The sequence below is a fragment of the Mastigoproctus giganteus genome, chromosome 7, assembly GCF_048544385.1.
Source record: "Mastigoproctus giganteus isolate SK-2022 chromosome 7, ASM4854438v1, whole genome shotgun sequence".
Taxonomy (NCBI): domain Eukaryota; kingdom Metazoa; phylum Arthropoda; class Arachnida; order Uropygi; family Thelyphonidae; genus Mastigoproctus; species Mastigoproctus giganteus.
Genome location: NC_143581.1, coordinates 212,016,360 through 212,039,522, shown reverse-complemented (window position 1 = coordinate 212,039,522; position 23,163 = coordinate 212,016,360). Strand labels below are relative to the sequence as shown.

Below are 23,163 nucleotides of genomic sequence, written 5' to 3'. Positions count from 1 at the left end.
AAATTCTAAAGTAACTCGAGACAATGCTTCCATCTGACCAATGCACTGGCATTAGAATGATTAAATGATGCAGGAAAGCTTTTTTTTTTTTTTTTTTTTTTTTTAAAAAAAAAAAAAACCCTTTCACTTTATGCTCTGTTGTCCAGCGCTAGTAAGTACCCGTCTAATTCTTTCTGGAATTTTTCCAAGCTCTCAAACATAAATGATATGTCCCTTCCAGTTTATATATGACTTTACGAAAAGTATTCGGGTATCACGGCCACCGTAGCTGAGTGGTTCGCTCGAAGGTACAGAAGTACACGTGCTTTTGAGTGACTGTGGTGTTCCAGTCCGCATGACTACTAAATACGGAAACGCTTTTGTGTCTATATCTCGTGAACTTCTCTGATCATCTGTAGTCGTCCAGAGTATAAGCAGAAAATAAATTAATTAAACGTCACGATTGGAAAAACACGGTGTAGGCTCACCTCTGGCCTCAATGAGAGCGTCGATCATTCATGCAACGCTTTCGAACAGTTATCAATAACTGTTCAAAGCACCTGCCAGAGCCGATTTTGGAAGAAGGCCGTTTTCGGCGCAGCCTAATCTGATGTTCCAATTCATTCCACAGCTGTCTAAGGAAATGATGTCCAGCTTTCCGAGTTATTTTCCAAAAATCAGTCTGCATAACTGCCCAAAACGTTCGCACAGGTCATAGATTTCATGGTTTCGGCTGGTTCAGATTAGCTAGTCTCAGGCCAGACAGACGTGGTTTTATAATTTATATTTCCTGTATATTACGGCGTATAAATCGCTCTTCTAAGCACCAAAAAAATGTTTAAAATTTTAAGGTCGCCTTATAACTTAAACAACGTTAAGCACGTGCAACATTTTACGCAATTATACATTGTCGCTCTCTTTTTAAAACCTAAGAATTTGTTCATCTTTTTCACCAAACGAAAACAGTCGTGGGATTCGTTGGAAGTTTTTCGAGTTTCTCGAGTTCTGTGGAAAAGTAAACCTTCGAGACTATAAATTTCTTCATCGTATTGAGGCACTGTTTACAGATGAAACTAATTTCCAGTAAACTGCTAAACAGCCAATAAGGGATGATTCGGTTACATTATCAAAGTTACCCATATTCACTAGCACCAAACCTACAGGCAAAACCGGCGTCCACAAGTTTTGATTTCGTTATCTTTTACATAAGGGCTTACTGTATAAGCTGAAAGTTTTCATTACTGTTTATCGTGCAGTATAATAAAATGTAAACACTTAAAAGAAAGTGTAAAAAAATTGAATTAAGAAATAGACCCCAATTCTTATTGCAGATTTTACTGTAATATGCCACTATGCCAGATGCAAATGATGACTGTAAAAAGGGAGGTCGACTTATACGACAAATATTTGATTAAGCACATTTTTTCAAGGCAGAAAAAAAAATGGAGGTCGGCTTATACGCCGGAATACATGGTATTAATAATTAATTGCCTATATTTATTTTACATGTTACATACAGTACATGTATGAGGAAAGAATGAATCCTACAGAAGCAAGAAAAATATTAATATGAATCAGTTAAAATAAAAATTAAATTAAATTTTATGCAACAATATGGATCGAAATGAAACTAAAATTTAAATAAATATATTTCGAATTTAAAGTCAAAATAGTGCTGTGTATTATTTTACTTTTATTTTTTGCTGTCAATGGTGGCCACAGACGTTTTTCTTATGTAGCATTAAGTTGAGCAAACTAAGTTTGCTACTTAGCGCACTGATCTCATATTGTGGAGGCACCTTTAACATGAGTTGCCTTGGTATTGCACTACTATAATAAAACGCACTCCTCCAGTGGAGAATTTTACCCACTTTTAATAATTTTTTAGCACTCATAGTACCCACTTTCTCCGATCACTTAATCTATTTTTTCCCCATAATTATAGGCGGCATCGAAGTGTAACTGTGATGCTGCCTGTAATTAGCAATCACTGAATAAGTACAGTACAATCTGTCGTCTTATACATGAATGAAAAATCAAAGGGGAAAGTGGATCTCACATCTCAATTAAACTCTCGCGCTGTGGTTTTCCAAAATTAAAGATAAACAGAGAGAAGAATATAAATTTCTCAACAACAAGAAATAAGAAGATGCTTGAGGTAGAATTGCAATATACATATATTGCATCATTAATAAATTGATATATCTTATGACGTATGAAATCTTAATATAAATAAAGTTAGTAGTCTAAAGGTAAGGAATAATTAATTGGTATTATTTTAAACACACACACACACCACGTATATCTTCGTGGTGTGGATGCTAACCTTGGACTAAGAGCCGCCCTAAAATTTTGCTTTTATTTGTAGTAAACTAGCACAAAAGCTTATCATACGCTAGTTGACGTTTAATGATAAAGTGATGACTCAAAGAACAGCTTTTTGGTGCAACAAACATCTGTGAAGTAAAAAAATATATATATAAAATAAAAATAAAAAATATATATATATCCAAAGTATGTAAAATGCATAATCAATAAACTAAATATAATAAATATACCAAATTTAATTTAATAAATAAATAAACCAACACAGATCCGATTAATGCCATCTTATATGATTAAACATTACATCCGTCTGTATATTATTTTATTATTTAAGATGTTAGTTATAGTGGTAGAGTCTAATGGTGTAGTTATAATCAAAATTTAGCAGATTATAGTGTATACCGAGAAACAAACCGGTACGATACAAAGAAACATAAAATCCTATGTAAGCGCCTACGGCAACCTGTAAAAAATATATATGCAATATAACATAAGGAAAACCTTACACACCAAAATTATATTATAAAATAATATTAATTATAGGTATATAGATATATTGAAAGGGACTTTTTCGAGGGTTAACCCTCTTAATGTATCAACCATAATTAACAGGCTATCCGTTTCTGTAGTCATCGTCCAGCATAACGGTGTCCAGAATATAGTTATGTAGTATAGGATAGCAATACCAAATGAAGGTAATGTAGTATTAGATAACAAAACCAAAATATATTACGGTTAACTAAAATTAATATATCTCAATTTAGTCGTTAGCTGGCTAGATGACTGTTAGCCTAACGGATAGCTAATTTACAAAAGATAATAATACATAGCATCATACAGAATTATATAGAAAGAGATCCATCTTTTGTTAAACATATATATATGTGGTATATTATATATCGTATAGGTAGCATTAGTATTAGTAGCATACGCTAAAAGTAACAAGAAGCAATAGTAGCGTAAGCTAAAGAAGGCGAACGAAGCAGAGTAAAGTATAGACATAGTACCTCAATCCCCCTCGAATTACTCTAATAGTTCATGAGGTATGAAAAGTAGAGTTATTACAGTAAACGGTAAAAAGAATAGAAAAGGCGAAGCATAATGTTACTTAGGATAAAACCGGGAGCGTAACTTCCCGTCTCTTATATTTATTCCGCACGTGTACGCATATATGCGTACCTAACCGATCGAAGCACCCCCTAGTAATTGTAGTTAATGTCACTAAATAGGCAAAATTAATTCTAAAATCTATAGCGCCCTCTGCAATTTTGTATATAAATATGGAACTAGCATATAGTAATGTCAACAAATAGACGGTTCTAGGAGACATGGTAGAGGATAATAGAATTGGTTCCTACCCATAGAGTAAATATAGGTACGACTTTTTCAATGAGTGTAAGCTATATATACCTTACTCCATGGGCAGTGCCTACTATGTACATATATACATGTCCAACAAAAGCTACCTATGCCAACAGTAACTTCAACGAAATACACCTACATATTCTATGCTGTATAAGTGCGGCTCAAGATTTTATCCATAATAAGATGTGGGTTAAGGTTATTGTGCCTTTTGTTAATTGCTATCAAAATAGCTTTATGTAGGTATCGTGCAAAATGGTGTGGGAATCCGATTTTTGTTAACTTAGATCTGAAATCTATAAGCGTATCTATAATGTAATCTACCTTGTTACATATGCATGTTCTTCTGATACCTTGTGCGACAATGATATTTCTATGAATCCGTTTGGAGATGTTAGAGTCGCAATTGGTGAGGTCTATAGAATTAAATTGAAATTCTTTACGTTTGTCATACAGTTTGGTGTGTATAGTATTATTAACTATGCGTATATCTAAGTCTAGGAAGGTAGCTGATTTAGAACTGTTTGTGTTAGTACATTCTAATATTAATTCAGGTGGATAGTGTTTAATAGCTTCTGTGTGGAAGTTAGGCATGTTAATAACAATCAAATCATCTATATATCTGTATAGAATAATGTCCTGTTTAAAGTTATTTTCAAAATGGTGAAGGTATAAGTTAGCGACTAGGCAAGAGCTACAGACTCCCATAGCAATGCCTATGAGCAGGAGCGGATTAAGGTCGGTTGAGGCCCCGGGCACAGAAGAAAATATTGGGTCCCTTAAAAAAAAGAGAGACACAGGGAAAATAAAAATACATGTTAACCATTTTTTTAAATAAATAAAAAATATTATGTACTATTAATGTTTTATTTCCAATAAAATTTGAATATAATATATATATATATAATATAATTAATAATAGCATAATAATAATAATCACAAAGTTTTGAACTAATAGTTGAACTAATATGTTCAACTAATTTGTTGGAGTTTTTCGTGGGCCCTTCAGAAGTCGGGGCCCAGGGCACGCGCCCGGTGCGCCCGCCGTTAAATCCGCCTCTGCCTATGTGTTGTCTATATATGGTGCTGCCATTAAATATGTAGTTGTTGAAAATGCAAAGGTTAATGAGGTCGTCCCAGTAGTATTTCTGACATGGTAATATATTTTTACATTTGTCGTAATAATCACTAAACACGGTTTTTAGGCTGTTATGAGGGATACTGGTAAACAGTTTATTAAAGTCGTATGTATTAATATATTCTATAGTATTATCGTCTTTATTAGTATTTAGGTAATTTAATATCGGGCTATTATTGAGTATAATATTAGAATTAACTACATTGTCGAAAATAATTTTTAGTAGGTGAACGACTTTATGATGCGGAATCTTGGCGTAGCTGTCTTTCTTGGGCTGTTATATCGTACCGGTTTGTTTCTCGGTATACACTATAACCTGCTAAATTTTGATTATAACTACACCATTAGACTCTACCACTATAATTAACATCTTAAATAATAATAATAATATATATATATATATATATATCTTACAGTATCAACTATAACTATTATGCTGACACTAGTGGCTACAACTGTTATTATGTGTGATAATCATCATATTAAGGTCAATTAAAGCAGACAGATCTGATTTTTGCAGTTTATTATTATTAGCCATGTGCTGTAAGGAAGCCTGAGGCTTATGCTACACCAGCCAAAAAAAATTCCCGAATTACCCTGAGAGAGAGAGAGAGAGAGAGAGAGAGAGAGAGAGAGAGAGAGAGAGAGAGAGAGAGGAATCACCAAGAAAGAGAAGAAGAATGATGATATCCAGCTCAGGACTCTGGGTGTGCCAAGCCCATACTACTCACCAGATGTGAGCCCCTGGAGTTGCCAGTATTCAGGTGATAATTTCATCTCAAACGAAAAAGTTGTTTACGAGAATCGTGGGAGGCTGCGTCAAGGCAATGTGTGGCCGAGCATGTCAGAAAAGCTGCCAGTGTATTACTTTCCCACCAGAGTTTGAACGAGATAACATACGGCATAAAAAAACAAGTGAACCCAGAGTATATCCATTTATTTTGTTATTCACATAAAAAAATAAATCAGTAGCTGCTACATATAATTTGGCAGCAAGTTGGATTGATTCTACACTGCTTGAAAAACTGCATAATAACCAGTTCCTTTAGAAATTAAGCAATTATGAAGAGAAGTGGTCGGCAGCCTTTCGGGATAATGCACCAGATTCACTCGTTGTGTGGGATCTCCAGCATCAGTGGTGAATATTTTGAAATGGGGAGAGAGGGCTATGAGTAAGGAAACTTTCTGCCGCTATTTTGCAGAAATGGTGCGGACAGTGTGAATGGGAGTTATTTTAATGCATCGGTGAGGAGGGATTATTCTGAAATTAAACTGAAACAATAGCAGGCCTGCTTCGCCACTTGTTAGTCGTTGGGAAAAGTCTGGGTTCGAGTCTCGTCAAAGACTGAAGGCATTTCTGAAGTCTTATTCAATCGAAGCTGTAGTTAGCCGATCTTAGGCTGGAAAATAGGGGGGGGGGGTTTCGTTGCTCAGAGTTTTTCAGCCTATACAACATGGAAATTGGCCCACGAACACACTTCTACAGACGTAACACACAATGACGGGCTTAAAAACCCGAAGTAACACAAAATACGGTCCAACTCACTGATGCGCTTAAATTCCAACAAGCAGGCTTGTCACTTTGTGAAAATTTTCGTGGCAATAACTTGTTGTGATGATCATAGTTATGGCAATAAAGTCGTATATTTCAGACACTAACATAGAAGATACTTTTTTTTTCGAATATATAGTAATTTCAAGGTAGGCCCTATATCTCATTATCTTATTATACGTAATACGAGGGCAGCAAATCGGAAAGTAAGCTCTTCAAATACTGTATTTTATTTTTAAGAGTCAGAAAAGAAACTATGACTTGTGCTAAAAAGATACTTTAGGATATCGGAATACTCTATTTACATATATCGCTTACCAACCTTCATCTGATGCAAAGTGAAAAAGATTTGTCTGAACTATGACAAATTCATAATAAGTTGAACTCTGAGAAATAAAACTTTTAGAAGAATTACACTGCTTTCGACTACATTATAAATGGGAAAACTAATGCTGAATTTAAGTATATAAACAAATAAATAAATTGTTACAAGCAGATACTGGTAAAACAAAATTATCACGCTGCTGTGTTCATTATTTTTAAGGAAATGTTTTCTTGCAGGATGTCCTTTAAGGTGAGGAACGGTGGAAATTCAGCCTATGATTGAGGGGGGGCGGGAAATACTGTATACTGTTCCATCCGGGCTGTTACAAACAATCCACTGTCAATTACACACTGTAAGTTGTGCACTGTAATGTAGGATGACACAATAATCAAGAAATTGAGAATATTTTCTTCTCATTGCATTCCTCAATACCTATAAGTAGGTTTGGGCATTCTCTTGATCGATCCGCAAAACATATTATCCTGGAAATCGATAAAGAGTATGTGCTAAATAACTGTGCACTCACTTTTTTAGCAGCAAGCGTTTATTTGAAGTTGTTGTTCATTGGAGATCAAGGATGCTTCGCCATGCACCTCCTTTGTGGGTTTCTATCGGTTTCTTGCCGTTAGCTACTGAAGTCATTGTCATTACTAAATGTTAAAAATTGAAAATTTTTAATATTTAGTAATTTTAACACTATTGAAAAATATATCTTACCCTCTCAAATACTTGTTTCTAATGTGGTTTTTTTTTGTAATGTAATTTTTTTCTTTTCCTTGTAACCTTTTTTCATACTTCTATGTTCTCTTAACTTCCACAGTTCTTTCTCATTTCTAACCCTTTCTGTCCATTTCAGTCTTTCAAGCTTTCTCCACAAGCACATCTCAAATACTTCAATTATTTCAGAATGAGTATCTATAGATAGAATAATTTGTTACTGCGTTCATACAATTTGTTTGTAAGAAATTTATAATTTGTTCCTGCGTTCATACAGGTAGGAATTTCGTTAACTCAAGAATAGAGTACGTTTAACTATGAAATTGCTATAGCAGAAAAAAAAAAAAAAAAAAAAAAAAAAATCTCGTGCACTTAGTAGAAGTGTACACTTTCTAACCGAGACAGAGGGTTTTCAAAGGGATTGGACCGCATTGATAGGTGCTGAGGTAGTAAAGTTTAAGTCATATAACTGAAGGAAAGGCGATGGGCAAGGTGCCGAGAAAAAGAATGAATATGGGAATGTTGGATGATTTGATAGAGGCTGATGAGTACCGTGGACTGAAGGAGAGGACTAGAGACAGTGAAAAGATGGTTGGTTGATTGATTTTCTAGGGTTTTAATGGCATATTAGCAGCTAAAGATAGAGTTTTTCGGGAAAGATGCGATTGAGTTCTAGTTGTGGTGGAGCTGCCATATGGTAGAGAACATCAAACGATGATCAGCTTCTTAAATTCTCATTTAATTTATAAAACTGCCCCTTTTAAAGTCTTTGACTAATTATTGGATGTTTCCAATATTATTTTTTTCCACAGAATTTTTTATTTTTTTTAATAAACTTCTCTCTCTCTCTCTCTCTCTCTCTCTCTCTCTCTCTCTCTCTCTCTCTCTCTCTCTCTCTCTCTCTCTCATTCTACTTTTCAACAAAACAAAGCTGCTGATTGACATCAGACGTTAACCCGTATGATTGAGATTAAGCTGAACAAGAGGACAGTCATTACTCTGAAGGAATGTAACCATCGCATAAATAAATAAACAAATTTCTGTTTAAACTTCAGGACGATCACATAGGATGAGAGGAATTTACTAGAATATTTCCGTATTTTGTGGCATCACTGTAAATAATAATGGTCGTTTTTGCAACAGCTTTGCTTTTTCTACTTTTGAACGAACACACACACACACACACACACACACACACACACACACACACACACACACACACACACACACACACACACACACACACACACACACACACACCTCCACGGATGAAACGGAATATGCTATAACTGAGTATGAATATGCTATAACTGAGCCGATGAAAAGTTAAATCTAATTATTATGCTTCTCTTCAGCGGTTGAGAAGAGAGAAATACTTTGCATTTACTAGACGTACAAAAATCGACATAGAATAGACTTAATTTTACTCACCAGGTTCTCATTTCAATTAGCGCCTCATATATCAAGAGGTACCAAGCGGAAAAATATGAGAAGTGTGTGTGCAAGGCAAAAGATAGAACAAGTTTTTTTTTTCTTTACATCGCTCAAATTTTACTTTATATATTTCCGTGGCAGCTTATTTAGCACGATACCTCGCCACCTGCTGTTTGGAGAGGCCTCAGTTCGAATTCTGTTCGTGGCTGGAGGAATGTGTAGGCTTCTTCAATCGAAGCTGTAGTTAATCTCAAGCGGAGGGTGCAGGCTTTTTCACCGTTAGTTATCCGGACTCTTTCGTCAGCACAGCATGCAAATCGGCCTGTGAACATACAAGAGCGGATCTAACTATTATTATTTATATTTATTACCAGGGGCTTGCAGTCCGGGAATCCTGATTGTAAATCCATGGTAACAATTATAAGTAATAACTATAAAAAGACAAACGAAAGTGAAACTGAAAAAAAGATTAAATGGAAATGCCACTAAAATAACCTTCCCAATTTGTGAAATAAATTTTTAAAAAGTAAACAGAAATGAGTAAAGTAAATGAGAAATGAGGAAATGAGTCAAATCCTGACAAAACAAAAGGCTCAGAAGAATATGTCTACCTGCGTACCTCTCATTTTCGGGTTGCCATGAATTCACTGTTAAAATTATCTAAATTTAAACTTACTAAAATCAGTTATATTTTAGTAAGTTTTCATTTGTTGTGTTATTTTTGGCAACTCATCAGATACCCCAACTCGGCCGAATGGGGAAGTTTCAACTTTTTGCAGCAGAGCGTTTGGGTGGACAGTGATGCAAGTCCGCGTGGCTGATAAATACCGTTAACAACTGTACTCATTGTCGAAATGATTAATTGTAAACTTCTCTGAATCTAGTGGTTGTGCGGAGTTAATGAGAAGAAAAACCGCTTTCACCTCTGAAGCACTGCAATGTGGATAACGTTACTCTTAGTATAAAAAAAAATACTACTAGTTAATAAGCAATAGGAATACTAAAATTTCGTGACGTGATGGTTAGGAAAGAAATATGCTAGTCCTTATAATTTGAAGCCGAAGCACTGATTACTTTTTAGTAACATTTCTAGTCTTTATTAACTTTCCATATTCTGTTTATACTTCGGCACGACAACCAAGTCAGTGGAGTTTACAATAAATCGTCAATACAAATATTTATCGTATTTAGTAGTCACGGGTTTGAACCCCGGTCAACTCAAGGAACTCATACAATGCCATCTTGCTCCTGACCACTGGGCTAATATACAATAAAAGAAAGGAGAAGATAAAATTGCTTACTCTAAACAGTGCCAAGTTAAAATAATTCTATTGGTATGCCTCGGCTGTTAGTTAATTCTATGCATCATATTTTGTTTTATATCTTTTACCTTTTAACTTCATATATACATATATTCAATATATGAGAAATATACGCAAATACATTTCGCATTAATTTGATATAAATTTCGTTACCTCAGTTACATTAGTACCAAATTCTAAATTGGAATGCGGAGGTAGACTAAGCTAGGCTTTAGAATGGTGAAAAAGACGGATTGTATTAATGTGCTAATCAATATTTCACGTTGGTCAGGCAATTTTTCATTAATATATCTTCCGTCTCTGTCTGGCTCTCTCTTTTTGTATGTAAATTTTGGGTGTGAATACCTTCGCACAGGACCAGCTAGAGTGATCGTCATTTTTTTTTTTTTTTTAAGCATTTAATGTGACGAATTAACCCTATCTTTGTCTGCCCTCCTCTGTCTCCAGACTAGATTTATTTATCTTATCGTTTATCAGTTTGGTGATCACTGCTCTTTTCTAACGACCGGAAATAGTATCTCCACGCGGAACGGCGTTTCCATTGTTTGCGCCATCCAGAAGTCCGCTACTAATTGGCATCTAGTGATCCAACCATATGTTCCTGGAGGCATTGCGGAGAACACTCTTTGCATCGCTGATTTCTGATATCAGTTTCCTGTGCGAGTTCTGGTTCCCCCTTTCACTCATGAGCAGGCATGATTTATTCATCGCTACTAATGGATTCCGTTTACGCTTCGACCTAGGCAGTTTAACAAATAGTTAGCCAACTTTAATGCCCATCAGAACCCAGCAGACGACACCTTGCTATGGTCCACTAGACAGACACGTGGCTTACGGGCCTCTCACAATTGCGACTTCTCTTTGCTTTCATACCGGTTTATAGATATGGCAGCTGTTTTTCTCTCTCTCTCTCTCTCTCTCTCTCTCTCTCTCTCTCTCTCTCTCTCTCTCTCTCTCTCTCTCACACACACACACACACACACACACACACACACACACACACACACACACACACACACGGGAATAATCGAACTGATCTCTATGTCGGAAGTAGGGGGTACAGAACCAATTTCCAATTCTAACTGCACCCTTTGCTAAGAGGATTGAACTAGTCATATTTGAAATTGCTATAAGTCCAAGATTAATTTATACGCATTATTATGTCCAATATACACATTTCCTAATATTTACGGGAAACTTATTATATCAACAAACGAATCCCAATCTTCATCGTAAACTCGTTAGATGATCATGTTCTTGACGAGACCTCTAATGAGTTTACCATGGGTTACGATCATCCACCTTTATCCAGACATCAGTTAAATATTCGTTTTTTTTTTTTGAAGAAGGAAGATTTCTTTTAAAACAAAAACGATTTGAGAGCATATGACAAAATGTACCAGCTTTCGACAGTACAAGGGTCGAAAGTAAAACCTGAACATTCCTGGGAGTTTCTGGGTCGAGTTCACTTTTCCCAGAAATATTCATTTAAATAAAACATTCCTAGTAAATAAAAATTCCTTTATCAAGATATGCAGATTTCGTATAAATTGGGGTAATAGAGACTGAATTTTTTTTTTATCTATTAAATTAGTACGTGCAACAATACAACCATCAACGTGCAAGTAAGAACAACAGAAGAGTGAATTAAAAAATCGAGAAAAGAATAAATAAATAAAAACAAAGACAAAAAAAAAACTGCGCAGTTTTGTCATAATGCACACAAATTTCACAGATCTTTTATCAATTATTTTCAAACGATTGCCCTTTTGTGATCAATACTTTAGCTTTTGTCCAAAAATGTATATGAATACCAAGCTTTATATATTTTTCGTTCGAAAGTGGCGGAACTGTGGTATTATCAGTGGCGCGTTATACTTTCATGGAGCCCAAGGCAAAATGGAATTTAGGGGCTCCATCTGAAGAAAAAAACTAATAAAGAACATTTTCAATTTCATTTTATTTTGACAACAAAGCAAACAAATTATATGACATAAGAACTAAATATAAAATTTCATCAAAATCGATAAAACCATTTTTTAAAAAAAAAAAAAAAAGTTTAATTTTCAATATCTTCAAGTAGAGTTCATTGCCCTTGGCAAGTAGAAAGTTCAATTTCGGATAAAAAAAATCACTTAAAAATAATAGTAAAAAACAGCAATGAGTTTTTGAAACAGTGACTTTGAGAGTCCTCTCTGATCGGGGCCCTAGGCAGATGTCTTTTTTGCCCATAGGATAACGCGCCACTAGGTATTATAATGATGCAAACCTGACTGTTGTGTGTGTTGTATTATTAATAATCCAGATTTAGCAGGTAGTTTGCAGCTTGTAAAAAAAAAATAAATAATTTTCTGTTTATACTCCGGGACGACCACACGGTCAGAGGAGTTCACAAGAATACAAGAAACAGCACCGTATTTAGCAATTCGGCTTGAACCCCCGTCACTAAAGGCACGTGTACTTATGCACACTCTCAGTTGACTACTCGGATACAGCGGCCTTTTGAACTTTTGTGCATTTCGTTTTTGGAAACTAAGTAAGATTGTTATTATTATTTTTTATTATATGTTACTTCAAACCAGTAAGTTACTACTCTTCGTCAAAACTCTATTATGATTCGTAAATGCGCCGACATTTAGAGTTGATTATGATAGTCATAAAATGATAAAACAATTGCTAATTCATATATATTAGATATGTAAATTAGCATTATTTTGATAGGTCCATGTGTGAGGAGGTAACATTGACAAATATAGTATTATTTTTAATTCATTGCTACGCCATTCTCTCATAGCAACACAACAAAAGCTTTCAAAAGCGATTGGACTGAAAGCTGCAAGATGAATTCTTAGTAGCTGGTGATTTTTCAGAAAACTTCATTTATTACAATATGAAGTTGAAGGATACCACTGGATTAATCTGCAGGCGTCCATTCATCCTTTGGTAACTTTTTATTACATGGATCATAATCTCAAGAAAAAAAAATCAAAAAGAAATTTCTGATAGACTTCATTGCGAACCCAAAAAAAATTTTCTATTTTTCTGATAGATCAACTGTCCAGTAAAAAAGAGAAAAAGAACTTTATAAGCTTATTCTAGAACGAAACAGATTTTCAATCAAATCAATTTTCAATTAGCATTTTGTGTATATGATGAATGTGGGAAAACTGTAAGAAAAGATTATCTGCTCGTGCAAACCATCAGCGCCCTTATTCTGAACAAATTACAACACCTAATTTGAATTTTCCGATGATCACATTGACGATATAGAATTCAACGACATGCTACACTCAAAAGGTACTGTAATATTCGTAAAACTGCAATTGAAACTGGGATAAAGTTTCAACTACAGTGAATTAAATTGAATAAACGCATTTGTACATGATTTGAAAACATGAAGGTAGTTGCCCTTCAACTCGATACATTATCCGCTCTTATTACTAGAAATGGTGGTCTGGATGTACTGGAAACAGATAAACTTGGTTTCCTTAATATCTTTAGATAATTAGCAGACAGCAACCCAACGCACAAACGCTGCCAAAGGATGAAATTCTGAATGGTTCAAGAAAAATGGAGTAACAACTTAGTAACAACTTTTAAATCATTGTGTATAAATTAAGCTATTTATGCAATTTAAAATTTATAACTCTAATATTTTTTAATCAAATGGGTAGGTCTGAAGTCTCAACATGCATCTGTTTCAGAGGCATTCTGCAGTGTTCATATTGTTCAATTTCCGACTGTTTTTATCTGAATAAAACTTCAGTTAATGATTTTATGACTCTCCCTAAGTTAAAACTTAGCACAGTGCTGAAGATTTTAAAAAACGTGGCGTGTAATTAATTTATTTTCAAAAGTTTGAAAAATGGAAAACCTTGCACACATTTCAAAAATTCAAGGTCAAATGTTACTTCAATAGCCTTTAAAATAAAACTCGGTTTTTTTGCCATTTTCATTACATTATCTTCTTATTCACGTGGACCATGTCAGCAGTTAACAACTGATACGAACCACCTGTCTCTATATTAATTAGACTGGCATATGCCCATTTTAAACTTTATGAAATTCCAAAAATCCACTCAAATTTTTCAAAATTTAAAGTCCTATAACTTTGTACCTGCTTGACCCAGAGAGCTATAATCTATCACATGTGCATAATTTTTATTGATGCCTAATAATCTTAAGTAGTTTCGTGAAAATCGAAAGGGATCAGGTAATCAGTCTGCTGAATTGAATTGTCCATGGAATTGTCCTCTTTCCCATTTTTACTATTGTTAAGTATGAATATATGGGGGGGGGGCGAAAATATGTATAATACATATAGTTTATTCTCGATTTGGGCGGGTCATCATCCGTAGTATCATTATAGGAACTCATATGATAATAAAATTAGCATAAAACTTTTGCTGAGTAATATTATTTTTTAAATATATATATATATATATATATATATATATATATATATATTTAAAAAAAAAAAAAAAAAATATATATATATATATATATATATATATATATATTTAAAATATTTAAAAAAATATATATATATATATAAAATAGGCTGAAATATTTTTATTTATGTTCTTATTGCAGCGGCTCTGAGGAGGGAAAAAGATCACCAAGGTCAAGATCATAGCCATAAACCTCGTGATATTTTGTATCCTGAAGTACTGATGGAAGGTGATCTCATTCTGCAGGTAACCTTCTAATGCATATAAATTTAGTTATAACATTATGATCATTTTTCAAAAAGTTAAAATAAAACTAAGGAATGATTTTTTGAACACTGAAAAAATATGTCAAGAACGTATACTTTGGAGGATTTATACGCTGTTCGCAGTTTATCAATTTGTGAAGGAGTACTTGCTACAGTTTTGTTCATTATTGAAGCTTCCAATTCATTTCTTTCATAAATAAATAAATATATTTATTGTAAGGTACAAAGGTACAAAAGTTTTGCTGCACAATGCAGAGCGAACCGAGTAATCTGAAGTATGCCTGCTCTGCTGAAAGTTGGATCAGATCGATGATATCAAATGGGTTGAGCTTCTAATACTAAATATAGGTATACTTCACTTAACGACAGTTCACTTCGCGAAATTTCATTACAACGACACTTAAAAATTACCATCAATTCAGTTTGCGACGTCTCTCAAGTAGTTATAATGAAACATTAAAAATAATTTCCAAAAATATCAAAAAAGCGCGCCGCCATAAAAAAAAAAACAGCACCAAAGCTGAGTAAAAATAAATCATGGTTGCAACGTTTATAGCCAAATGGAAGCGTGATTTAGGAAGTCGAAGGTACGCTATGTCATTTTTATTTTTGTGTTTACTTGATTCGTTTATTAACTTCTCTTTAACAGTCCTGTTCTGGACCCATTTACAAAAATGGCAACAAAACGGTCAGAAAAGGAAGAAGCAGCATGGAAGGAAGTTAAAACATCCAATATGAACAAAGCTTGGCTATATTATTATTTATTCAAGTAAAGGAAAAGGAAAAGATTACATCCACCTAGATAGCAAAAAATGGCTAGGAGGGTAAACATATCTGTAACAGATTAACGATATATACATTAATATAACGGATACAGATCACACAAATTACAGCAGCTAAGACAATATTCGAGATAAATGTTCTAAATAAATTCCGCATCCCTCGAAGCACTGTGCGGGAGAGCCGGAAAGTTGTAGAAAGCTGTCCGGAACTGGAAGGGGAGCGCAGTTTGTTCTCAAAGAAGCCTACAGAGAGCGAAGGAGACCTGAAGCATCTAAAATTCCAACATTGCGTAGGTGTCCGCAAGGACTTTGGACCTGTAGATCTTGTCCACGAAAATCGCCTCGGGGTTAATATTTAGGTCGTTCAGGAGACCCAAAGGTCGCGGGTTCGAATCCCGCCCCGGGCTTGGATCAAAGTACTGCAAAAACCTTGGGCGGTGCATTATGGCCACAGAAGCCGATGCGCCAACAACTACTACCAAAAAAAAAAAACAAAGTTCAGGAGACCAATCGTCTTTGCTGGAAACATATGACTGAGCGAGCTGATTTGGTTGAGGGCTGGTCGAATCTTAGACGTTTGGTGATTATTTGTTCTTCTGTTATCTTTAGGTAGAATGATGAGCCTATCGATGACAGGAGTATCTATTCTACCCGAAATAAATTTGGAGAGGGTAATTATACTGCGAGTAGTGATTATTTATTTCCAAGGGATCATTCCATGCAGCGAATGCAGTATAGCCCTAGAGATAGTAAGGGGATGTCCTGAAGACCTATTGAGGGATCGCAGCAGCCAATACTCAAGCCCCAAGAACTGCTGCAGGTAGGTTGGAAGAGCGAAGGACCAGATTTCCGACGCGTAGAGAGCCACATATTGCATTCAAACCGCGACCTAATTCGCGACCATTCGCGACCTAATTCCCCTTCGGAAGTGTCATTAACGGTCAATGATCCAACTTCTCTCCAAGATAGTTCTGTAAATAGATTGGTAGCCCAGGGGGCCGGTCCCACTCAAGAAACATCACCAGCATACCCCAACAAAGCCAAACCAGTCAACCAATCCAACGTATTGGAGAAAATGTACAATATAACATCCATCCAAACAAAATCGAAAATCTTCATATCGAGACTTGGACCGTCCACAACCGATGCAAATATATCTAAATTCTTTGAGGAACAAATAGGAATCAAGGTGGCTGTGAGACCTGTGAAAATAAGATATCCCTCCTATTCTTCATTCACAATTACTTGTGAAAAACAGGATGAACTAAAAGTGCTAGATACCAGCACCTGGACGCCAGGAACTCTAGTAAAAATGTACAAAGAACGGACATCTTCCGCATCCTACCGCACAAGTTCGACAATAATACAAGGATAGCAACCAATGTCAGCCTCATGCCAACCTGTCTCAATAACTCCCCTTAAATGCTTCTACCAAAATGTACGCAGTATCAGCAATAAACTACACCCCCTACAAACCATCATGTTACTAGCTGAATATCAGTTCATCTGCTTGACTGAAACCTGGTTATCTCACGGAAGGCAACTGGATATCATAGGTCAGCCTCTTGATTACCTCAGCCTCCATAATTCCAGGGATAGCAGACGCGGTGGAGGTGTTGCGTTACTGTACTCATCCAGTTTCAAGCAGTCCAGGTTTCAGGTGACCAAATCAGATAAATTCGAAGCCCTATGTGCCACATTAAGAAAGGATGCCATACAACTACAAATTTGTCTTGTATATCTACCCCCTGACCACACAGAAGATTCACGAAATGAACTGATAGCATGGATAGCAGCCAACCTAGTCCCCAATATCCCCACCTTCATTATAGGCGATTTCAACATGCCTACGCCTCGTCATGATGAGGCCACTGAGGATCTCATATCAGCCATTGGCACATTTGGCTTATTTCAACAAACCACACCTCCTACCAGGGGAAACCAGATGCTGGATCTATTATTCCACAATCTTCCACACCTAGGTCTGACCGCTGAACACCACAGCTTCCCCTCCGATCACTCTCCCATCACGTTTGAGTTCAACGTCACTGTAAACTCAAACACTGATGAAGCTCTCAGGAACAAGAAGATTACCAAAACAGTATTCTCCATCAAATATTTAAACCCAGAGATCATCCTTGCACGTCTCACAGAAATAAACTGGAAGGATCTACAGCAGGAATCAATAGACACCGCTATATCTAACCTGGCTAACCAGCTGCTTGAAATTGCCTCCCAAGGAGCTTCCAAACAATTAAAACTCTCTGATAGATCCAATACATGGTTCAATGCCGAAGTCCAAGTAGCATTCAAGAGGAAACAAAAAGCATTCAGAATATGGAAAAAGTACCATAACTCAGCTGACTACCAGATATACAAGAAAGAGCGGGCAACCTTCCTCAAATGTAAACGAAATGCAATCCGGCAGCTGGCACTCAACAGAATAAACCACTCGAAACGTATTACATCCAAATGCAACAAAGATTTCCATATCGATGAGAAGGTATTTCAGGAATGGGTATCTTTGACTTTCAACGAATTGCCATTAGACCCAAAAACCCCAAACCTAAGTGATTTCATCATGCACTCCAGACAGCCCCTTTCAACTATAACGCTAACAAAACAACACCTTATAAATACCATCAATAGACTTCCTAATAAATCTACAATTGGTCCTGACGGCTTCCCTCTCTTCATGGTTAAAGTGTGTAGTGCCTTCATTGTGGAGCCCCTTCTTGTAATCTTTAATCGCATATTGAAGTCCGGATCAATCCCGACAATGTGGAATCACTACAGGGTACAACCCATACCCAAAAGAAGAAACCCAAAGGAACCTAAGGACTTGAGACCGATCTCAGTGGGTTGCTCTCTATTAAAAGTGTTTGAGAAAGCTATCTTATCAGCACTGATCGACCAATGCTTCTCTCATAGACCGAAACATCTGCATACCGTGATCCCCAAAAGATCTACATATACAAACCTACTGGATACCCTATTTAAAATTCAAACTGCTCTCAACAGTAAATCTCAGCTAGACGTCATCTTCCTGGATATTTCATCTGCTTATGATAAGCTCTCAATTCCCGCTCTCATCAACATTCTGGAAAAATACTTTGGCATTACTGGAAGCCTGCTAAAAACCATCAACCGCATCCTTACACCAAGACAACTCATCATCAGCTATAAATCCTTCCAACGGGAGTGCAGTATAACGAGAGGAGTACCACAGGGAGGTGTCCTATCCTGTGTACTGTTCGCCGCTGCCCTTGAACCCTTCCTCGCAAGGTATGCTGATTTCTCATCGTATGCAGACGACCTCAAATTATACATAACATCTAAAGAAGCTGAACAAACTCACCTGACTAATCAGCGAGTCTCCGTCCTAATCGACAGCCTTGTAGCATATCTACTGCAAATAGGTCTGGAAATAAATGCATCAAAGTCAGCTCAACTTACCTTTACAAAAAAGAGAATAAAAAATGACATCACAGCCTATCACAATGGAGTGCAGATAAGGAAAGTGAAGTCTCACACCGACCTCGGCTTGACTTGGGACGAGGGCCTCACTTTTCAGAACCATTTCTCCACTATGAAAACTAAGACTTTCTCGGCGATGTGGGCAATTCGACAAGAGCTGACGGGGTTACTACACGTCGATGTAGTCGGTGGATACGTCCAGCGGTGCCTACAACCTATCGCATGCATCACCAATCTGGTCTTCTGCCCCGACGTCGTACATAAATAGATTCCTCGCAGTCGAGTACTGGGTAATGCGATGGATAAACAGGGTCACGGGCAATGCTTTCACCATCTCCAGGGCTGTGTTATATACCAACTTAAATATGACTCCCTGGAGAGTTCACATTGCATCCAGGAATATTCTTCTTCTTTCTCAGATGCTTACCGGTGTGATTGACGCCCCCAGTCTTCGAGGACTTATCTCTACTCCACGTGCCGGACGCAGTAGTGACAGTCCCTACCTACCGTTGCATTCTACGCTATCCAACCTGTGCTGTCTGAAGAACTTCTTCCCAAACAACGCAGTGAACCTTTTCAATTCATTGACAATAGACCCTGTGAAATACTCCGAAAGTAAGCAGTACAGAGTGAAGAGCATCTCAGAAGCGCACAGCTTACTTCAACTATAATCTTGACAATGATTGAATTTGTAAACAATATTGTAAATATGCACACTTGTGTAAATTATTGTAAATAATTGTATTCGTGCATTTTTGTACACTCTTTGTATATTGTAAATACTGTAAATAATTGTAATTTTTGCTTTTTGTACACCCTTCTTATATTGTATATAATTGCAATTCTTGCATTTTGTACACCCTTCTAGCCGGTTGGCTGTGTATAAGGGGTGAAAGCAAACACTTGCTATCTTTTAATAAACGGATTTTAATAATAATAATAATAATAATAATGATACTGGTATACTGGCGCCTCCGCAGCCAGGTGGGAAGGAGCAGTGTAGCACACGCTTCTTGATTAGACCGGGGTTCGAGCCCGTCACCGCCAAATACGGAGGATGCGGAAAGGTCAAGGGAATGACCACCGCATATTCCCGGAGCAATATGGCCTTAGTTGCTAATGCTCCTAAAAACCAAATAACAATAACAAACAAACAATCATGATATACAGGGTTGTTAAAATTAAAGTATCCTTATGTACAGGGCTCTCGAGCGAGTTCTAAGGCTCGTACTAAAGAGAAATTTGGAAAACAGGTACAATAAAGAATGCGCTCGCCATTTATTGGAAAAAAAAAATTAGTTACAAAATTTGTCACTGTATGGCGCGTAACTATCTTAGTTACGATTATGCAAATAACTTGCGTTATTTGCATAATCGTAAGTTACTGCCACAGCGCCACTACTCAGCTCTACTGTGATGATGAGCCTATCGATGATGGGAGTATCTATTCTACCCGAAATAAGTTTGGAGAGTAATTATACTGCGAGTAGTGATTATTTGTTTCCAAGGGATCATTCCATGCAGCGAATGCAGTATAGCCCTAGAGATAGTAAGGGGATGTATAAAAGCAAAGCAGTCTTTTCAAAGCCATACAATAGATGTTTGCCTACACTACAGCAGCAATGCCAACAACGTTGCAGGAAAAAGCGCTATTAGTGAAGCTGTACTATCACAACAGGAACAATGCAGCCGCGGCTATCAGAGAATTCCGGCGTCAGAAGCGCATAAAGACCTATGACTGTGCTGTCCCCAAAATGATTGCGAAATTTGAAGCGACAGGACATCTTGGTGTTCAACCAGGTAGAGGTCGAAAACGAGTGGGCTCCTCTCGTGTTGAAGATGTTGCTATGGCTGTCGTGGATTTATCAAGTCAATCTCCATATGGTAGCGCAAGTGTGCCAGATGTTTCTCGTGAAATGGATATGCCGTATTCCACTGTAAGGCTAGTAATGCGTCAGGTGTTGCAGTACTATCCTTACCTAAGATGCACATGCTAAGCAGCTAAATCATGGTGATGCAGATATTCGTTTCACATACGCACTTCAGTTTCTGGCGCAAATGACAGTGGGTATCATTTGGCCATGGAACATCCTTTGGAGTGATGAAGCCCACTTCTGCTTAAATGGACAAGTGAATACGCACAACTGTCGCATTTGGGAAACAGAAAACCCTCGAGTTATCCAAGAGGTCCCGTTGCATTCTCCAAAAGTGACAGTGTGGTGTGGATTTACGCCACATTCATGATTGGGCCATATTTTTTTGAACAGTTAACACCGACTGTACCCCTCACCTGTTCCTTCACTGGATAGCAATATTACGAAATGTTGGCAAATTTTGCAATACCAGAGCTGCAACAAAGTGGGATACCATTCCACCATATTCAGGATACCATATTCATGTAAGATGGTACGCCACCCCACATCCCCCATTATGTCCAAAGATTGCTAAGGCAACACTTTACAGATGAACGGGTCATCAGCCTTTGTTTCCAGAGATCTTGGCCATCCCGATCACCGGACCTCACCTCATGCGACTTCTAGTTGTTGTTTTTTTTTTTTTTTTTTTTTTTTAACAACCAGGTGTATCGGGAAGGATGTCAAACTCTGGCAGATCTGGACAGCATTAGACATCCTGTGCTGGCTATTCCAGTTGACATGCTACGTGCTGCTGTTGAAAATGCTATTCTTCGAATGGAAACTGTTGTTGACCAAAATGGAGGACACATTGAACAATTGTAGCGCTGTTCAAGTGATTTGTATTGCCACAGCGCCATATAGTGACAAATTCTGTAACTAATTGTTTTTCCCAATAAATGGCGAGCGCATTCTTTATTGTACCTGTTGTCCAAATTTCTCTTCAGTACGAGTCTTAGCCCTCTACATAGGGATACTTTAATTTTAACAACCCTATACAAAGAAAGTGGAGATTGCAAAAAAAAAAGTCTGGCTTGAATATTGAGGAGGCTGACGTGATCGATTTAATGGAATCACATGGGGAAGATTTGACTACTAAAGACCGAAGAATGCAAGACAAAGTTTGAAAAAATTCTAACGTTGAAGTCCACAAAATTAATAACAGCTAAGGAGATGTCAGAAGCGTTTATCCATTTAGAAACTCCAATGGCCAACTTTACTGAGAATGATGAAGGCACACAACGGAGCAGCAGAATTAATAGGAACATAAAAAACAGGTATACGAATGTTACTATACGAAGAGAAGACGAGTACGTAGATGTCATTAGAAATACATTTTAAACGATCTTATTCACCTACAACAGAAGATTCATTGTCTTTGACCGACTAAGATAAAAAAATATTTTTTATTCTAAAATTTTCCTTTTTTTTTTTCCTGGTTATTACAGGCCTAATGCACGAAGTTTCAGTGTTCTCTTATTATTATGACATTTTTAGATAGGCAGTTATGTCATTTATGCAAAATAGACACGTCTATTTCTTTCCATATTACTGTATTACGCTCTAACAACTATTATATTTAAAATTTATCACTTATTATTTTTTTCAAGAAACGCATCTGTTATTTTAATATGGGAGTATATGGGAAATAGCCATTTCTTTAACGACATTTTGCTTAACGACTCGTTTCGAGAACCTAACCCTGTCTTTAAACGTAAGATATGCCTGTATTAATACATTTCCACGTGGTGTGAAAGGATAGTGTGTAGTTACTGTAGTAGTTTCGAGGGCTAATATTTGAGATATTTTACCAATGGCATTTTTGTTTCAAGACACTCTGTAGTTATTCAAATAAATTTGTTTACTTTTGATATGAACGTCATAATCAACAAATTATTGAAATTATTATTTTAACGGCACCAGAGTTTGCCGCTCATAAGTTTTGTTTCAGAATTGCGTGCGTGTGTGTGTCACTTTCACGAGTGGATTTAAATGTTATGCGGACTGAAAAACCCTAATAAACTCACGGGGGGCGGGGAACCTTCCTCCCTCCGACTGAAATTGACCTTGATTGAAGTGGACTTTAGAAATTCCATCAGTCGCCAATGGAAATCGAACCC

General features: G+C 36.6%; 1 protein-coding gene across 1 annotated transcript in view; it reads left to right on the top strand.

The window, feature by feature from the left end:
• The window catches only part of LOC150083652 (aryl hydrocarbon receptor protein 1-like), a 282,715-nt gene that overhangs the window by 107,157 nt on the left and 152,395 nt on the right, over positions 1-23,163 (top strand). The window contains exon 2 of the mRNA XM_090378555.1: positions 14,748-14,851. Coding sequence (XP_090234681.1) covers positions 14,828-14,851 — 24 coding nt within the window. The 5' untranslated portion in view covers positions 14,748-14,827. The remainder of the gene's footprint in view (positions 1-14,747; positions 14,852-23,163) is intronic.